The 18,372-nt window shown below is 33.7% G+C and overlaps 2 protein-coding genes across 3 annotated transcripts; both read right to left on the bottom strand.

Annotated features, from left to right (window-relative positions):
• Positions 1-5,862: 5,862 nt before the first annotated feature.
• LOC120579758 (uncharacterized) lies at positions 5,863-7,285 on the bottom strand. Of its 2 annotated transcripts, XM_039832470.1 has the most exons (5): positions 7,128-7,285; positions 6,799-6,869; positions 6,661-6,717; positions 6,427-6,561; positions 5,863-6,331 (listed from the first exon to the last, which is right to left on the bottom strand). In XM_039832470.1, exons 2-5 carry the CDS (start codon positions 6,826-6,828, stop codon positions 5,969-5,971), a joined length of 585 nt encoding a protein of 194 aa, XP_039688404.1. In that variant the 5' UTR covers positions 6,829-6,869; positions 7,128-7,285; the 3' UTR covers positions 5,863-5,968. The 2 variants fall into 2 exon arrangements, with proteins under 2 accessions (XP_039688404.1, XP_039688403.1); XM_039832469.1 differs by having other exon boundaries at positions 6,661-6,869.
• Positions 7,286-10,524: 3,239 nt separating this feature from the next.
• Positions 10,525-11,424, bottom strand: LOC120579575 (probable E3 ubiquitin-protein ligase RNF144A). Its single transcript, XM_039832019.1, has 2 exons — positions 10,764-11,424; positions 10,525-10,607 (listed from the first exon to the last, which is right to left on the bottom strand). Exons 1-2 carry the CDS (start codon positions 11,422-11,424, stop codon positions 10,525-10,527), a joined length of 744 nt encoding a protein of 247 aa, XP_039687953.1.
• Positions 11,425-18,372: the final 6,948 nt, after the last annotated feature.

The raw sequence follows: 18,372 nt of genomic DNA, 5'->3' as shown, positions 1-18,372 counted from the left end.
TATGGTCAAGCGGCAAGTTCGATCCAAAGAACAGCTTGTACCTTTGTTTCCGTGAGATCAAGTGGCCAGTTCAATCCAAGAACAGCTTGCATCTGTTTACCTTTCAATGTTATCGGTCGAGTCACCAGTTCGAATCCATAAGAACAACTCGTACTTGTCGTTTTTTTTCTTTTCCAAGTCGAGTGACCAGTTCGAATCCATAAGAACAACTCGCACTTTCCAATATCCCCAAGTGAGTTACCAGTTCGAATCCATAAGAACAACTCATGTTTGTCCAGTAACCTCTATCCCCTGTGAAGTGACCAGTTCGAATCCATAAGAACAACTCGCAGTTGTCTGTTTGTTTCATTCCCGGTCAAGTGGCTAGTTCAAATCTAAGAACAGCTTGTACCTGTCCAACTTGTTTCTAGTTTCCCGTTACTCTGCTATTTACTATCTTGTCAATGTCTATCAGTCCCGCAATGGATATGGCATCTTTTGTTAATTCCAATCCCCATGAGGTCTTGCATTCATAATCCAAATGATGCATGGCATGCATATTATTTGAAAATGGGTAGGCGTATTTTTACGTCCAAACACAGTGCAAATGCTAATATTTAAGTATCTTCGTCCTGTCAAGCCAAAGACTCCGTCTCTTGACTCTCCAGACAAAGAAACTTAAATAGGGGCAGCTGTTATACCCTGTTTTTGGACCTAAAAATACTGGGCCCAATTTCATTTCAAACTTTGTCTATTATTAAATTTCAACTGCACAGTTCAAATTGTCTCTGCCTCGCAGTATTTTCAACCACAATTTCATCTATGTTTTTCTTGCATAAAACCTTTCGAAGTGTCTTTACTTGTCTTGTAAGTCATTCAAAAGTGTCTCTGAATCATTACATTGCTTTTTCCACAGTTTATTTCAAAATTTGCAAAAAGTCGTACAAAAGGGTATTTTGGTCATTTCACACAAAATTTCGGCATAGAGAGGTTACTTTGAAGTACCTCATTTAAGCCATTGTCCGTTTTGTCAATTTTATTTTTTTGTTTCGCTTTACGTTTGGTCAAATTACGTTTTTTATTCAATTTTATTTTTAATTGCATTTTGGTCCCTCAATTGAGGTCCCAAAATTGCATTTTTTGTCCAAACAGTTTTTAATTTCATTTCAGTCCTTACTTTCATTTTTCAGTCCAGTCCATATACTTTTCAAATTTGCAAATAGGTCCTTCAAGTCAGAATTACAGGGCAGCGCCCTTTTTTCAGTCCAATGCCACATGTCAGCTTTCTATTGGTCCAAGATCACACATGTTAGCTATAAATACAAACAGTGTCAGAAACTTCCAGATCCATTAACCACACGCCACCTCAACAAACACTTTTCAACTTTCTCTTTCTGATCTAAAAGATCAAAACTCAACAATTTCCAGAAATCACCAAGAACACTCAAACCCTAACCGTTTTCCGGAAACCGAAAATTCATCAAAAATTCTCAAAGATTCATCACTGAATCATCATCATCGAATCACTGCTCTGCAATTCGAGTGCAGATTCACCACCAAAAGCGGCGAATAAGCACGATCACAGAGAAGAGGAGAAAAGAAGAAGGAACCGAATCTGCAAGGAAGAAGAAGAAACCGAAAAAACAGCAAGCAAAAGAGCAAGCAAACGCGAGCAAGCAAACGCGAGCAAGCAAACGCGCGAGCAAGCAAACACGCGAGCAAGCACGTGAAGCACAAGCAGCAAGGACCGTAACAGCAAGCAAGAAGAGGTAAGCATCCTCTTCGTTTGTTCCTTTCCTTCATCTTCCGTTTCTTTTACAAAAATTTCATCAAGATTCAAACTCAGATCTACTCCGATTCAAGCTTTTTTCGAAAAATCTAAGTTCGGATTCGAGAAGTATATAAAAAAGGATATTTAAAAATGTAAAAATTTCTCGAATCGGAGCAGTTTGATTTTCCGGCACGGTGGCGCCTCCGCCATCCGCCGCGCCGGAACGGAGGAGTTCATCGGAGAAGATGACCGGAATCCTAGAGAGAGATGAGAGATGAGAGAGAGAGAAGAATTTAGAGAGAGAGAGGAAAGTGAAAAATGGAAAAAACCGGAGCTCTTTCCCTTTTATAAGCCAGCGAACCGGACCGGTCCAATCCGGTCCATTCCCCTTTGATTCCTGGCCGTTTGATCTAGGGTTTCAGAATCCTGGATCAATCGTGTGGTCCCTGTACTTTCCTGTGTTTTGGCTTTGGGTTTTGGTTTGGGCCTAGGTTTCTTGTGTGTTTCTGCCTTTTGTCTTGCTATTTGCACTGTTTTTCTTTGCTATTTGAACCAGTGTTATGATCAAAAATCTTGATAAATTTCCTAGAAAATTCATGCTTACTTCTTGATATTTTCTTGATGTTTTTATGGTATTTTTGCATATTGAGGTTGACAAAATTCTTGTATGATTAATCCATGGCATTTTAATTCTTTCTTGGATTATTTCTTATGATTGTTTTGGTCAATTTTATCATTGATTTGTGGATATGTGATAGAGTCCATTTGATATATTAATGTGAGATGCTTGTGCCTACAATCATATGTTGATTTTGCTGTTTTAGATTGATTCATGAAACCTTGATTTTATGAGCAATGTATGCATATTCTAGAAAATAATAAAATGCTAATTCTATCCCAAAAATTGGTATGAAACTAAGCTTGCTTGTTTCTAATGATCCTATGATTATAGCTTGAGATAAAAGAAACTATTTCAAACTTGCTATAGCATGAGAATTAGAAGCTACAAATGCCTTAGGTTCCATATCCAAATTTTAGGGTTTATTATCATTTTATTACTATCTTTGTGGCATTTTATGTGTTTTTGCCTCTTGCTACTCTTTATGCTTTATTTCACTAACAAGTTTATTTCCATGTTTCATGCATCTCATTTAGCATTCCCTCCACTTTCTTTAGCTTAGCATTTATTTTTGCAAGTTTTAATTCATTTAGTGATGTAATTTGTTACCATTGGTTTGTAGCTTGGCAAAGGGGCCATAGAATGTATTTAGGCAATTTTTGTAATATGGACTATGGACACTATGACGCACCGACACGCACACACTCACCCTAGATGTATGCTTAGGATTGTATGCATAGATGTATGGCTAGGATTGCATGATTAGATGAACGTTTAGTTTTGAACACTTAGAGAAAATCCAATTTTTTCCAAAAATATGCAAATAAACTCACTTCAAATATTTTTATGAAAAATGGAGTCAAAACTCCAATAACTTTTCCCTTTTATTTTCTTAAGTAAAACTTTTAATGAACTTTAACCATACTTAGACTTCATTTAGCAAAACGATTAATTCCACCTCACGTTTTCCAAATCTTATGCCCTTGAGGCCTCTCATCTCTATTCTTCAAAATCTCTTTTCAAACTTAAAATCAACCAACAAAAACAAAAACCATTTTTGAGAACGAACTACGATCGGTTTTGATCCCGTAAAACGGTACGTAGGCAATGAGTCAAAACTCATCCAAGCCGAAATAAAATCAAATTCTACTTCTTCTCACCCCCGTTCTTAACTAATCACACCTTCTTTTTTACAAATAAGCAATAAAACTAAAGCGTAGAAATAAACTTAGGAAAGTGGTTCTTATGGAATACCATAATCGCTCCGGGTGCCTAACACCTTCCCGTAGCGAAAACGACCCCCGAATTCGGAAACTCAAGGGTTTTTCTCCTTTTACCCTTCCCAAGAAAAAAGAGAGATATCAACGGTCAAAAGGTTCAAGTCTAATTAATGGCTTGGCACCCAAAAACCATGATAACAGAAACTACCGATTGTTAGCAACTAACCGAGTGTGAGAAGAATCTTGCTTCCATTTAATATATTCACTGATCATTCTAACGCCTCCCTAACAACTTCATCTGCAGCCTCTTCTTTAGTTGCGCTCAACTCTTCAATAACCTGTGGAGGTTAATATGATATAAGAATTAATAAACTATCAACACGGTTGCATTTATACATGTTTCTCTTTACAGAATAAATTTACCTCACACAACAACAGAGCAGAGGAGTTTAGTTAACAAGTTTGATAAAAAGTGTTTACACCTTTGATAAAACATGGTTAAGTCTATCTTTATTTTGGTTAGGTTTTCAAAATTCTGTCAAAGATGGACAAAAGTTCACCTTTCACTCATGCTCATCAGACAAGATTCATAAGCTAATATATCATATGGTTCTGCATCACAAACTAAAAAAAACTTGCAACTTAAAGGTATTTAGCCAATGTTTATAAGAGGCCTGTCAAAAATTGAAAAATCATTCAACCTCACTTTACATTAACACACTATGATCATGTGTTTTCCATGTTTATTTAAAGACATAATGAGTCATTATGATACTAAAATCTACTTTAATATCACTTACATGCATAATGAGTCTTAACAAGCTATCTACCCTTGGATTTGATAGAAACTAACTAAAATCAAAATACCTACATATGTTTTCCAAATACTGATATGATTTGACCAAGTAATGATAAGCTATATGCATTTCAAAAGCTCACGCACATAAAGGCTAAGAAACAAGATAACAGAAAAATCTCCTTCATGATATCAGAGCTAACACACCAAGCAATCAACACAAAATAACAAATTATGTTGCATAACAATTCAAACTACACGAATGCTTCAAGGGTGAAGCACCGATAGAAACAACACGCCAATGCTTCAAAGTACATCTTCAGTGTTCTTCATCAAAAACCATTTCACTCAACTTCCTTCCAAGCTTCCTTGATTATGGCCTCTGCACATGATAAATACATACAACAAATAACTGAACCATATAACCACAAATTTTCAAAGGCATAACCATAGTTTTTCCTGCGTTCAAAATTGGTCACCTGAATGTGTGGCAACCTCACAACAAAAATCTAGTACAATTAAGAGACCAGGAAACAAAGAATGTGGTCACTTTTGATATTTTGTGTATAAATTTGTAAATAAATTATATTGTTTTCCCATAAAAAAAATACATATAACCAAATAACTAAACCATACAACCACAATTTTTGAAAGGCGTAACTTAATTTAGATAGACTTTATCCATCAAACGCAAGCAAACACTTACATCAAATTTCACCCACCATTAACTTCACATCTTCAATATTTTAGCTAAATTACATATATAGTTCTAAAAAATCAATTTATTCCATATCAGTATTCTGAATTAACCAAATTGTGATTTACAATTTTCACAAAAAGGATTAAATTTAATTCAAATTAAACTGGTATGAAAAACATGAAAATTGAATCACACCAAAAAATAAGAACAAACAAAAATCACAAGATGGAAAGAGTGAATCGAACAAGAACATGGAAACAAGCTAGGGATTCCTAATCGCGGAGAAATCGACAACGATGACAAGGATGTGGGAGGAGATCGACCTTTCAAGAAATCCATCAAGACGTAACGGCGACGACGTGAAAGAGAATGGTGGAGGAGATGGGCTCACCGAGAGAAAATAGATAAGGGTGAGAGAAAGAGGAGATGAGAGTGAAAGAATTTACAGTTTTTATTTTTTTTTGGTATCACATGGATTATGCCAATTTTTTTTTATTAATTATGCCACACAAGGGTGGTAGATGAATGGTAGCCACCTGGGGTGATTTACGTATCAGTGCCCTTTTGTAGACACACCGAGGGAAAAATATGCACTTGAGTATGCAACAACTGAACAACTTACCTCTCTGAATATTGTAGATGGACCGATCGTGGATGTGAATTTAAAATACTTACCAAAAATAATGATTTCTTTCGAATGCTACAATTAACAACAACTAATGTTGTTATACAAACAAGTATTTGAAAAAAATAGAGATAAGTAGATTTTTTCCTCCTCTCAATAAATAAAAAAAGTAGAATTTGTCTTCATTACAAACAACTAAAGCTGACGAGATATTAAAGTAACAGTAACTTATAAAGGAACAAAACGAAATGTTTAAGTTTAACTGCCCTTTCTCACATCAGCAAAACAAGAGCCTAGGTTATAGTTTCGCAGGGCAATTTCAAAAACGACATCAAATCCATCACCAAAGAGCCCAAGATCGTGGAAGGCATTTGAATCTGGGCCAGGAGCACCATCCACTCCACGTGCATACCACATGTGCTTAAATGGATCATTCGACATCACAAACCCGTCTAGATTAGCTCCACCACCACCATTGACCATGGCAGGATCATGCTGATTTCGAGCAAACTGCTGATGTTGCTGAGTCAAAACAGCTAAAATTGCTTGTGCAATAGCAGGAGATATATGAAACATAGCATTTGTAACAATGTGTTGCAGACCTTGGTCTCGGAAAAGGCACTAACAAAACAAAATAGGATATATCAATTTAAAATAATTAATTAAATAACATTAAAACTCACCGATCCTATATAAAAATCAATTGTTGAACTTACCATGGCAGGATCATGCTGATTTCCAGCTAAATTTGCTAAAATTGCTTGAGCAATAGCAGGAGATATTTGAATCATAGCATTTGTAATCATTTGTTCTAGACATTGGCCTTGATCACCTTGGCATTGGAAAAGGCCCTAACAAAATAAAAGGGGATATATTTACTCAAAATAATTAATTAAATAACATTTAAACTTATCGATTCTTTAAAAAAAAAAAAAAAAATCAAAACTTACCAATTGTTGAACTTGAGGTCCTTGAGAAGCGTAATCGGCAGATTCTGGATCTATGGACTTCCACAAAAAAAATAAAAAATAAAAAATAAATAATACATAATAAAATAAAAATGTTAACCGAGAGAAAATGAAACATACCTTCAGAGAGTTCGATGAAACGTCGTCCATAATTGGATGCCCAAGAGAGAGGAAGAGTCTAATTTTTAAATCTGCAAAAAAGAAATAATAGAAACGAAAAAAAATATAAATAATTTTTACATCTGCAAAAGAACAAACAAATTGAAAGGAAAAGCGAAAAAATCTAATATTTATTACCGCAAATCAAGAAAATAAAATAACAGAGGAAGAGGATTAAAAAAAATCTGATTTTTAAATCTAAGAGCAAAAACAATCCTTAAAAATAACCTAATCTTTAGATCTGCAGATTAAGAAAATAATAGAATAGAAGAGCGGAAAAGAAAAAATACCCGAACAAATATCCGTCTGGGGAGAAAGAAGAGGAAGTGGTGGCTGACAGTGAAGGTGATTAGAATGGGGTATTTATGCGTGAGAAAAGCACTAGGGTTAGGTGATTTGTTTCGGGCTTTTTATCATCGGGCTTCATATCAAAATAGACACGAAACATATAAAATGTTAGCTGCAACAAGAAAAAAATTATATAAAAAATGTTTTACTCCTATACGTTCGCATTCCATGAACAGCTACGTATATATCCTTTTTGGGCATTTCTAACTTCAAATTACTCATTATGATAACTTAAAAACTAGAAGTTTGAAACAATTGCACTAAAGTCTAAAACTCTGTTTCACGTATCAGAGGACAAAAGGTGATTTTAAACATAAAATTAAATATGATACATATTAATTTTTCAGAATTTTCTTCAAATAGAGCATCACTTCATTTTTTAATCCCTTAAAACGTCCATTAGGTTTCAATGAAATACAACTTTATTCGCTACTCCCTTTGTCCCTTTTTATAGGAGTACATTACAAAAATTGCGAGTATAAAGAAAAGTTGTTGGAGCAATAAAGTTGTCTCAAATGTGTGTGACTATCGCTAAATTACCCTTTGTTAAAGATACATTTAATGTTAACTTTCATATACCATGACAAATTGGTAGTTGTTGAGGACAAGCCCGGAAGAAGAAAAAATAAATAAGGAAGAGAGTCCTGTTTGGACTTGAGGTGGAGTGTTAATAATTAAGTAATCTCATATATGAGAGAACAAGACACTCCTACACATGGGACCTTTAGTAGCAATAGTTCTTCTGTGCGCTGCTGGGTGTCGTTGGTTGATGCAGTCAGGCTTCAGTCTTCGGGTATGTGAGGGAATGTCTTGCTTGTTTGACAGCCTGCTAAGTTTAGGGGTGGCTGTTTGTTCTGGTGCTGCTGCTGTTGAGCCTTTTCCCCCTAATCTTTGCGGGTAGCAGCTTGTGAGGCTGGGGTATTCTTTTGATGGTAGTACCTTGGTTTGTCTTGGTACCTTGCTGGGTTTGGTCTTTGTGATTAGGCAGCCAGGTGTATACCACCTTGGCTCATGATTCTTTAGGAGTTTAGGCGTGACACCTTTTTTGGTGCCTTTATGTAATTTTATGTTGCTTTCCGCGAGTTTTTTTTTTTTTTTTTTGAGAGATGCTTTCCGCAAGTTGTTGGTGTATCTTTCACCCTCTCAACGATGAATAATATTTTCCGTTTCAAAAAAAAAAAAAATGTCTTCACTATTAAGTAACATTTATGCAACAGAATTTGCTACAATTGCTCCTAAAACAGTTAGCTATAGATTTGCTACAAATTAGCTACTTAATAAGTAACATTTTTTAAGCATTGCAGTATTATTCACAAGTGTTACTGAAATCACTTAGTAACACAGGTTTTACCTAACATTTTTCAAATGTTACAAGATCTAAATAGTAACGTTTGTTTTTTATTTAGTTACAATTTTGAAGTGTTACTAAATCTCATATATGTTGTAGTGATAAAACCTAAAATATTTATAAGTAATGGTAAGTTATATCCATTTGTTCAAGCTTTTAAACTGTGTACCTCGCACTATAACACAAACTAACTCTCGTTATATTTCTACATACCAATTGAGCTTGTGCGATAGTGATAATCCAACAGTGAATCTCCCAAAATTTAAAAGAAGGGATCAGAAAGTAAATTAGGTTGCTAAGCACAAAAAAATTAGTATAAACATAAAAATAACTGAAGTACCTAAGAACAGGTTCAATAGTAGACATGTCTGATTTTGGCAACTATTATGAAAGAAAGCAAAAATTTCGACACTCATAAAAAATCATAGAACCCTGGATTTATCCTTCCAAAAAGTTTCTTGTAGATGGACATATCCACACAAAAAAAAAAAACTTCTACTCCAAGTCTTGAGCTCATGATATTGAAAAGAAGATAATAGAAAATAGACCAACCAAAAATAGGCACGTTAATGAAAACAGTGCACAAGCGTCCTCCTGTCCTCTGAATGATCGGACCACATATCAAAATAAAATTAGTCAGTTCTTTGTGGCTTATCTTCAATGCCTTCTTATAAAACAAATAGTCTTATTTGAAGAAAAATTCCTTGACAAATAATCTGTAAAAACATTTAAACTGTGCCTTGTGCTTTTAAAATGATTTCAAGTCTTTTCATAGAACACTTATTGTAAACAAAGTGATTTTTGTTAGAGTGAATCTATGTGTAATTTTGTTGGTGTTGTATTAGGATTACATGCATTCTTATAAGCCTTATTTTTAATTTAATATGCAAAGAGTTTCATACAATCGTTTAGTGTTAACGGTGAAGTGTTATTGGTGGTCGTAACACAAACATTGGGGTGGTCTCGTTTTTTATTGTTTTTAAGGTGGTGATTTTGTATTTTGAGATCCAGGTGTTGATCATAAAGGTTGAGGGTTTTGATGAGGAGGGGCAAAATCGTGCGTCAATTGGTGGTGATGTGATTTCGTTGGGTGTCAGTTGTTTGTTTCTAGAATCTCGTTTTATTTTGGTTATAAATTGGATTATGTGGTGATCTCGCATCTCTTCGTCGCTGCTTACTCGTGTTAGTTTTGGGTCGTTTCTGTATTAATTTGTGACTTAATTTGGGTGGTTCCTTATTGGGTTGTTATCAAGCTGGTTGGTTATGCTTGCGCTATTGTTCCACATGCTTACTAACTTGAGATTTGTCTTCTGGATTCTAGTGGGCCGAACGCTTTTGCTTAAAGATCAGAAGTTAGCGTCTAGTTCCAGGTTATTGGGATGGTTAAGGTGTCTTCTCCGAAGGTCCAGGAGTTGAGAGGTACCTTAGTGATTTGTTTTTGGATTATGGTGGGCCGACCGCTTTTGATTCGAGATAGGGAGTAAAGAGTGTTGACTCAAGTTTTTTGGATTATGGAATCCGAATGAGTGCTGGAATTTGGATCGGTTGTGGCGATCAGAATGTGAAGTACTGTTGTTAGGGGTTTCAGTGGGTGTGATGGTTTTTTTGGAGCGGATTTGGTGTGAGAAGCGGACGATAGGTATTTGGATTTTGTTTTTGTGCCCATTCACGTTGGAGGGTGATGTTTTGGCAACTTTTGGTTTATGTTGGTTTGTGGGGGGTTTTAGCTCGATTTTGGCGTTGATTTGGTTTCGGAGGTTTGCTTTATATTGGTTTTTACGATGGACGGTGTAAGCATTTTCTTTCGGGGCGTTCCGCCTATATGGCATTATTAACAAATTTTGCCATTCAAAAACAAAAAAAAACAAAAAGTCTTTCATAGATTACTAATAGTAAACAAAGTGTTTTTAATTAGATTGAGGTATATGTGTAATTTTGTTGGTATGTTTTAGAATTATATGCCTTATTTCTAATTCCATATGCAAATAGTTTCATATAGTACCTTGGATTTTGATTGCAAGTATGATACCAATTCCAATCCCTGCCACACATGTAGCAGAAGTGACAGCCACACCTGAAAAGAAACAGCATTGAGTCGTATTAAATATTTTTTCATCAATACAATAATATAAAATTAATTATACTTAAAATTAGTGAAATTAATGATTAAGGATAACCAAGAGAAGTTAAGATATAATTATAAAATACAACCTGCATCTCATGTGTTCACATCCAGTAGTTCTCTGTACATGCATAGAACATTTTGGACATCTCTTCCACTTTTCTCTTTTAGCCAACTCCAAAAACTTCCTATCGGATTGTTTTAAGCCTTGACCTATTTCCGACTTCTCAAATTCTTGACAATTCATATTTCCGTGCCATGGAACTTTACATTGTGCACAGAATAACCTATGACAATAAGGGCATTCACAGCTAGTAATAGCACGGCCTGCTTCGTCATTCACCAATAAAAGAGAACAATTCTTGTAAGGACAGTAAAATTTTTCCTTCAAAGCAATGGAAGCCTCGCAGTTTGCAGATTCCCAATCAACAATGATTTTTTTAGGTAAAATGCATTGCAAATGTTCTGGTTTGAGTTCAACAGAACATTCTGGATCCGGACACTTGATTTTAACCACTTTTTCTTTTATTTCAATCTTCACATACTTGGATATGCACTTAGTACAAAAGGGATGATTGCATAAACCGGTTGAAAACATATTAGAGTTTGTTACAGAATCAAAGCATATACCACAACAGATTTTAGAGGATTGACCTTGTTCTATAGCTGTCTTTGTTTTGCTTTTATCTTTTTCTGGCTTGATCTGTATCTGTTTGTTGGTCTGAGTGATTGCTTGCTTGATGAGCTTTGAAAGAGATTTGGTCTTCATTGTGTTTTGAGATCGTTTTGTGTAAAGAAGTTGAAGTTGCTTTCATTGGTTTCTTCTTTTCATCGGCATGGTCGAAATCGGAGTTGACATGTGGGAGGACTGCGTTAGGGTTTTATTTTTGGGGAACTGCTTTTATTTGTCCAAGGCATCCTAGGTTTTGTTTTTTTTAAAGGGTATATACTACTCTTTTTTTTTTACGAGTGGGTATTTTTTGAGGAATATTTCTAATTACACTCTATGTATTCATAGTTACATTTTAAAATGACAAAATTATCCTTAACTAAAATTTATTTTTCATATTCACCCAGAAAACTAACGCATCTTCCTTTTTTACTCTTTCAAACTTAGTCTAAGTAAGTCGTGTAAACTTAGTTTAAGTAGGTCATGTAAATTGAGTTTAAGTGTAATTACTAAAGTTAAATTTTGCTTTAACATCTTCAACCTTATTTAATGATTCTGTGTAATTTTATTTTAAGTGTGTGCATGTAAACTCAGTTTAGGTAGGTTATGCAAACGAAGTTTACATAAACCTGCTTAAACTAAATTTAAGTTAACATTAATACACGTGTGTGCTGAACCATCAAATAATCGTCATTGTAGAGTGCATAACATATCGACATTGAACAACAAGAAAAAATAAAAACTCCAGCATCATTGAAAAAGAAGAAGAAATTTGCTTACATATATGCAAGTATCGATGAAAGATGCTTTGATTAACTCTTTAATCTTCTATAGAGATTGATTGAACATCTATGATTGTTCGTGAGTGAAAGTGGATGAAATTTTACAGCAGTGACAACAAACAGGGGCGGAGCCACTCAGGGCTAAGGGTGTGCACTTACGCACCCTGGAATTTCCAAATTGACCCCTACTATCATGCTTTATTTCTATTTGCACACTCTGAATTTTGATTGTTGCACCGATCCAAAGGCTTTCTCATTTTAAGGCTGATGCAGAACAAGTTTTAGTAGCACCATATTTTTTCTTGTTACTTATATCATTCTGTTTGGTTGCTTTTTATTTTCAACTAAATGTTGAATAAGTGAAGAGGCCATGTCTCCATCCCAAGACCCAGGGGCGGAGACACCCCCAGCTAGCCTGGGCTTAGCCCCTACTTTCTTTGTATCACTACAAGAAATTTAACTTTTCGGGTATGTGAGGGAATGTCTTGCTTGTTTAACAGCCTGCTAAGTTTAGGGGTGGCTGTTTGTTCTGGTGCTGCTGCTATTGAGCCTTTTCCCCCCTAATCTTTGCGGGTAGCAGGTTGTGAGGCTGGGGTATTCTTTTGATGGTAGTACCTTGGTTTGTCTTGGTACCTTGCTGGGTTTGGTCTTTGTGATTAGGCAGCCAGGTGTATACCACCTTGGCTCATGATTCTTTAGGAGTTTAGGCGTGACACCTTTTTTGGTGCCTTTATGTAATTTTATGTTGCTTTCCGCGAGTTTTTTTTTTTTTTGAGAGATTCTTTCCGCAAGTTGTTGGTGTATCTATCACCCTCTCAACGATGAATAATATTTTCCGTTTCAAAAAAAAAAATGTCTTCACTATTAAGTAACATTTATGCAACAAAAATTAAGTAATCTCATATATGAGAGAACAAGACACTCCTACACATGGGACCTTTAGTAACCATAGTTCTTCTGTGCGCTGCTGGGTGTCGTTGGTTGATGCAGTCAGGCTTCAGTCTTCGGGTATGTGAGGGAATGTCTTGCTTATTTAACAGCCTGCTAAGTTTAGGGGTGGCTGTTTGTTCTGGTGCTGCTGCTGTTGAGCCTTTTCCCCCCTAATCTTTGCGGGTAGCAGGTTGTGAGGCTGGGGTATTCTTTTGATGGTAGTACCTTGGTTTGTCTTGGTACCTTGCTGGGTTTGGTCTTTGTGATTAGGCAGCCAGGTGTATACCACCTTGGCTCATGATTCTTTAGGAGTTTAGGTGTGACACTTTTTTGGTGCCTTTATGTAATTTTATGTTGCTTTCCACGAGTTTTTTTTTTTTTTTAGAGATGCTTTCCGCAAGTTGTTGGTGTATCTTTCACCCTCTCAACGATGAATAATATTTTCCGTTTCAAAAAAAAAATGTCTTCACTATTAAGTAACATTTATGCAACAAAATTTGCTACAATTGCTCCTAAAACAGTTAGCTATAGATTTAGCTACAGTTAGCCTGGGCTTAGCCCATACTTTCTTTGTATCACTACAAGAAATTTAACTTTTACTGACGGCCAAAATCCGTTAATATAGGGAAAATTTCTGTAGCTAAATTCATCTGTCATTGTCAAATGGTTGTCACTACTTACAGTTGCGGTTGTCATTAAAACTTATCATTGTTTTATTTTATTTTTATATTTTCTATTCTACAATAAATTCTAAAAATGAATAATTCATAAAATTACCACTAAAATTAGTTTAATCAATATAACAAAATATTATAATCAACATCATTGGAATTTAAAATTGATTACTATAATTAATTTTAAGAATAAATTCCTGAAGTGAGTTAACTAAAATAATTCTCCCTAACTATGAATTATTATACCATTCACCCAAAACAGCAGTCAATACTCGAAGAAATCAAAATACTCCTTTGCTCATTTAATTTATGGTAACATTTGAATCACTATACATAATAGCTTATTAGACAAAGAGGTCTAGGACAAGAGAAATTATAATTTTGTATATCTTCATTTGATGATGTTGATATTATTCGAACATTCACCGCAAAGAGGTCTCCGAAAGGGCATTTATCTCCTAATTTTATTTAGCACACTATTGCCAGATTATGTTTCATCTCTCTTATTTCAAATTGTACTTTTATTGACAAAATGACGAGTCTCTTTTATTTTGATTTGTGATTATTTATAAATTATGTCACATGTGAATTTGTGGTCAAAATTTTACCCACACTCTATATAATTTCTGACTCCACCACTACAAAGACCTGAGCTTCTACTAAAATAAGTAATGTCACTACACACCAATCTAAAACTTGCTTAGATACCTCGCAAACAATTAATATAACGTAGAGTATGCTTAAACTTTTTGTGAGGCACGTGTTATCCTTTGAAAAATTGCGACTATTCTCTCAACACTAGGGATCTCAATGAGTATCCATAGATACGAGTAATATTATATTTGTCCCCGACTCGTTGGATAAATATGTAACCTATTTTACTTTTCAATAATACCCTGGATGGTTTTTGTTTTTTAAATTTAAATAACTTCTTTTAACTTCTGAAACTGACAGTTTCCTCTACACTTTTTTTTTTAGGTTTGAGTTTTTCCTCTACATTTGAAATAAATATGTATCATGTTTTCTTCCAATATTTGTCTTATCTCATTCCTTCTCTCGCTATTCATTGATTATTTTTTTAGTAAAAAACCGTAAAAAAAAAAAAAAAAACACAGTAGCAACATAAACTTTCCTCCTTTTCATTATCTTGCTTCATAATTTGTTAATTTAATTTTCCTTCAATTCCCTTTTGCAGAGTGTTTGCAGGGTGATTGCTTTCATTGGATATCAACTACAACAAGAGTATAAGGTTTGTTTTCCATTCCAATTCAATTTTGTTTTCTTATTCTTATAAGAGGAATATATTTAATTGGTATTTGATTCGATACAAATATCAGTAAGATATATTAAACCCGCACATACATATAATTGCATAAGCAACAAGATAGACAAAAGTACAAATAGAATATGTTTTCAACTCAAGACTTTCAATATCAATTCATAACTAGAAGATTTGAGAAGTATCACTTATACTCTTCATCATTAAGTTAGTGTATGATTGATTGGTTAGATCCCAAAAGGAAAATTTATGCACTGATCAAATATGCACTAACACCGCCTGATACTATTAGATAAAATCAAATGAGGAATTAACTAAACCAATAGATTGTTTTAAAAAGATACAAAGGCAAACCACCTTTTTGTTGTGACCTATTTTCTTTTCCATCTTACCCTCTCCCTAATTGATCTAAGTAAAGTGGTTGGATGTTGAAGTTGGTTACAATATATTTCAGAAACAAAATGTAATTGCACTGTGAAATTTAGAAATCTACAACGTTGATAGGAAGATATGAGAGGGAATATAGACTCTAGAGGGATGGCTTGAACATGGAGATAGAGAATTAGTATTACTTTTTCTATTGATTCAATTTTTATTTTTTTAGAAAATGGGGAGCATTGGTGCTACATTTTTGTATAATGGTCTGCTCTTGATTGATTATTTCTTGTCTCGGTCGTATTTTTTTAGTTTCTGTTGTTTTTTCAGTTCCATGGCTAAAAGAGTGAAATCAAGTTCTTTGGATGCCAGGAATCAGCCAATATTTTTTGGGGGCTGGTTTGGTGAAGCCAAATTATATCATTTGGTGAATTAAATTGGTAATACATCCTATCCATATGTAACTCAGTGTACATAATAACTTAATCAATAGAAAAAGTAAGCGACTGCCTATCGTGGTGTATGTCAATAATCTTTAATTTAATATCTCTCTGTGAGTTAGATTTTCTTTTTCAAATTCAATGTATTTGATTTGTGCCTATTACGATCTCTTCTAATGTGATTGCAAATTTACAATAGACTTTTGTGTTTTGTTTTTGGTGGTCTTTGTAGTTGATAATACTATTTTTCAAAGCACGGTATGCTATGTTCAAAAGATCGTTCTAACCATTTCGTTTTTGTGAATAATTACCATTTTCTACTATATAATTCAAATTCTTTTTCCATGAAATATATTATATAGTCTGTTGTTACAACTTAAAACACAACTGCATGATATTTATACTTTTCATACTGAGTTTTGCTCAATCCATATCTCAAAAAGGAAACATGGGAAAAGATAGAAAAAAAAAAGAAGAAGGGAACTACTTGGGGTCCTTGGACAGCGATAACCTTGAAGCATGCAAATGAGACGTGGCTAATGGTGGCTAGAAATAAAGGAGACTGTGTCGGCCAACCCTCGGCACCAAGCCGATGTTGACGGTAACATTTGCAAGGATACAACCTAGCCCTCAAAGAAAAAAGTTGTCAACATTTCCCTGACGTACGCTTTCGTTTTCTTCTTTTTTTCTATTTTTTTTTCATTTCATTTTCAGTGTAATGATAAAAAAAATTGGTTGTTTATTTCAAATATATCCTTCATTTTTTTCTATTATGTCATCAAATTTTCATATTTTGTTTTTGCTATTGACTCTGGTTACTTTGTAAGGAATGTCACAAGCCTCATAAAACAATCAACATCATATGTGTAAGGAGAGACAACTTGAAATCAAGGATATTGAGAGACGATGGTGGGGATTTATACAAAGAGATGAACTGTTTGGTACCTTGCAGTTTATTTTCTTCTTAGAAGCGACATATATGAACGAGGAGGGAGGATATTACAACAGGAAACAAAAATGTGCAGATTGAAAGTAATATGTGTACTTCAATGTTATGAGAGGTACTCATATGACAATGGTTCTAAAGGATCTTATATTATCTTAATTATAAATTTGTAAACATTGATAGTGACTATTTTTCAACAACGTGCATCTCACTTTAATTACCATCTATTTCAAGTATTCAATTATTTTCAACTGTCAATTACTAATTTTTTGTGATTGAAATTAAAATATAGTAAAAAATTGATTCACACAAAAATATTAACATCAAAATTGATTTACACAAAAACAAAAAGAAGTAACAACTCATCCCTATCTTTATCATTTTTCAATTTACTCTAATTGCACTTTTGTTTTTTAATTTTTTTCTCTTTTGGGTTATTTGTTTTTTTGGAATAAGTTTTTTGGGTCATTTGTTAATATACGTGATCATTTTTTAATTCTCTTTTGTTTACTACTGTCATTATTAATGTTGGTGCATTTTTTATACCTTTCTAATATTAGGTTTAATGTAACAAAAAATATGATTTGGTTAGTAAATGAAGACAGTAAGTGTGTGTTTGTGTCTGTGTATGTGTGTTTTAAGTGTTTATATGTTTAACGTAGAGATGAATGACTCTTCTGTAGCTTTTTTATTTTTTTATTTTTTTGGTGCTCATATGGTACTTACTTGGTAGCCCTACTTTCTCATTAGACTTGAGGTAGGTTAAAAGTATTTCTTAATTTTTTTACTTACAGTTTGTACTCAAATTAAATTTGCATTTTGGCCTTTTTTACTTTCATTTTTACAATTATGTGAACCGTTATTTCAGAGAAATTGTTTTATCTTTTGTGTCCAACTTTACTTTGGGTGTATTGTATTTGTGTTTTAAAAGACTATTTTGGTAAAAAGAATGTCTTAAAGATTTTATAAAACTACAAAAACAAAGTTTTCCTTATAGTTAAATTGAAGTTTTCTTATCATTGAAAGCTCTATGTTAGTTACGTTCTTAGTTAAAATTCTCTCATTAATCTTCTGTAGTTAAAATTCTCTCATTAATCTTCTGTTAAATCTAAGTATGTTCCTTACACGGTTTCAAGTGGTCAACACATTAACATGATGCAAGATGTTTGTATTATTCTTAAAAATAATATTTAAAAGTCAATATGCTTTGTAAAATGATACTTACAAGTTCACATTAAAATTTTGGAATCATTTTAAGACCAAGTATATATGCTATGCTTTTTTTATCTTGAATATATCAAATAATATTTAAAAGTCAATATGCTTTGTAAATGATACTTATAAATTCACATTCAAATTTTGGAATCATCTTAAGAGCAAGTATATATACTTTGTTTTTTTATCTTGAATATCCTATTTCTATCCCATATGAGGAATTTATAGGTTCAATATCTCCTATATCAAGTGGAAGGGATGAGAGATTGAGACGAGTGAAGGGATTGAAGAAGAGTGCAGAAGAAGATCGTGTGGAACGAAAAAGAAGAATTTGAAGTTATCAAAAAATATGCCCCAGTTTAATTAACATTCCACTTGCTATGTCACATTGACTTTTTCAATTAAT

This window comes from Medicago truncatula, chromosome 3 (assembly GCF_003473485.1).
Source record: "Medicago truncatula cultivar Jemalong A17 chromosome 3, MtrunA17r5.0-ANR, whole genome shotgun sequence".
Taxonomy (NCBI): domain Eukaryota; kingdom Viridiplantae; phylum Streptophyta; class Magnoliopsida; order Fabales; family Fabaceae; genus Medicago; species Medicago truncatula.
The sequence above is the reverse complement of the archived record's forward strand: the minus strand, read 5'-3'. Positions and strand labels throughout refer to the sequence as shown.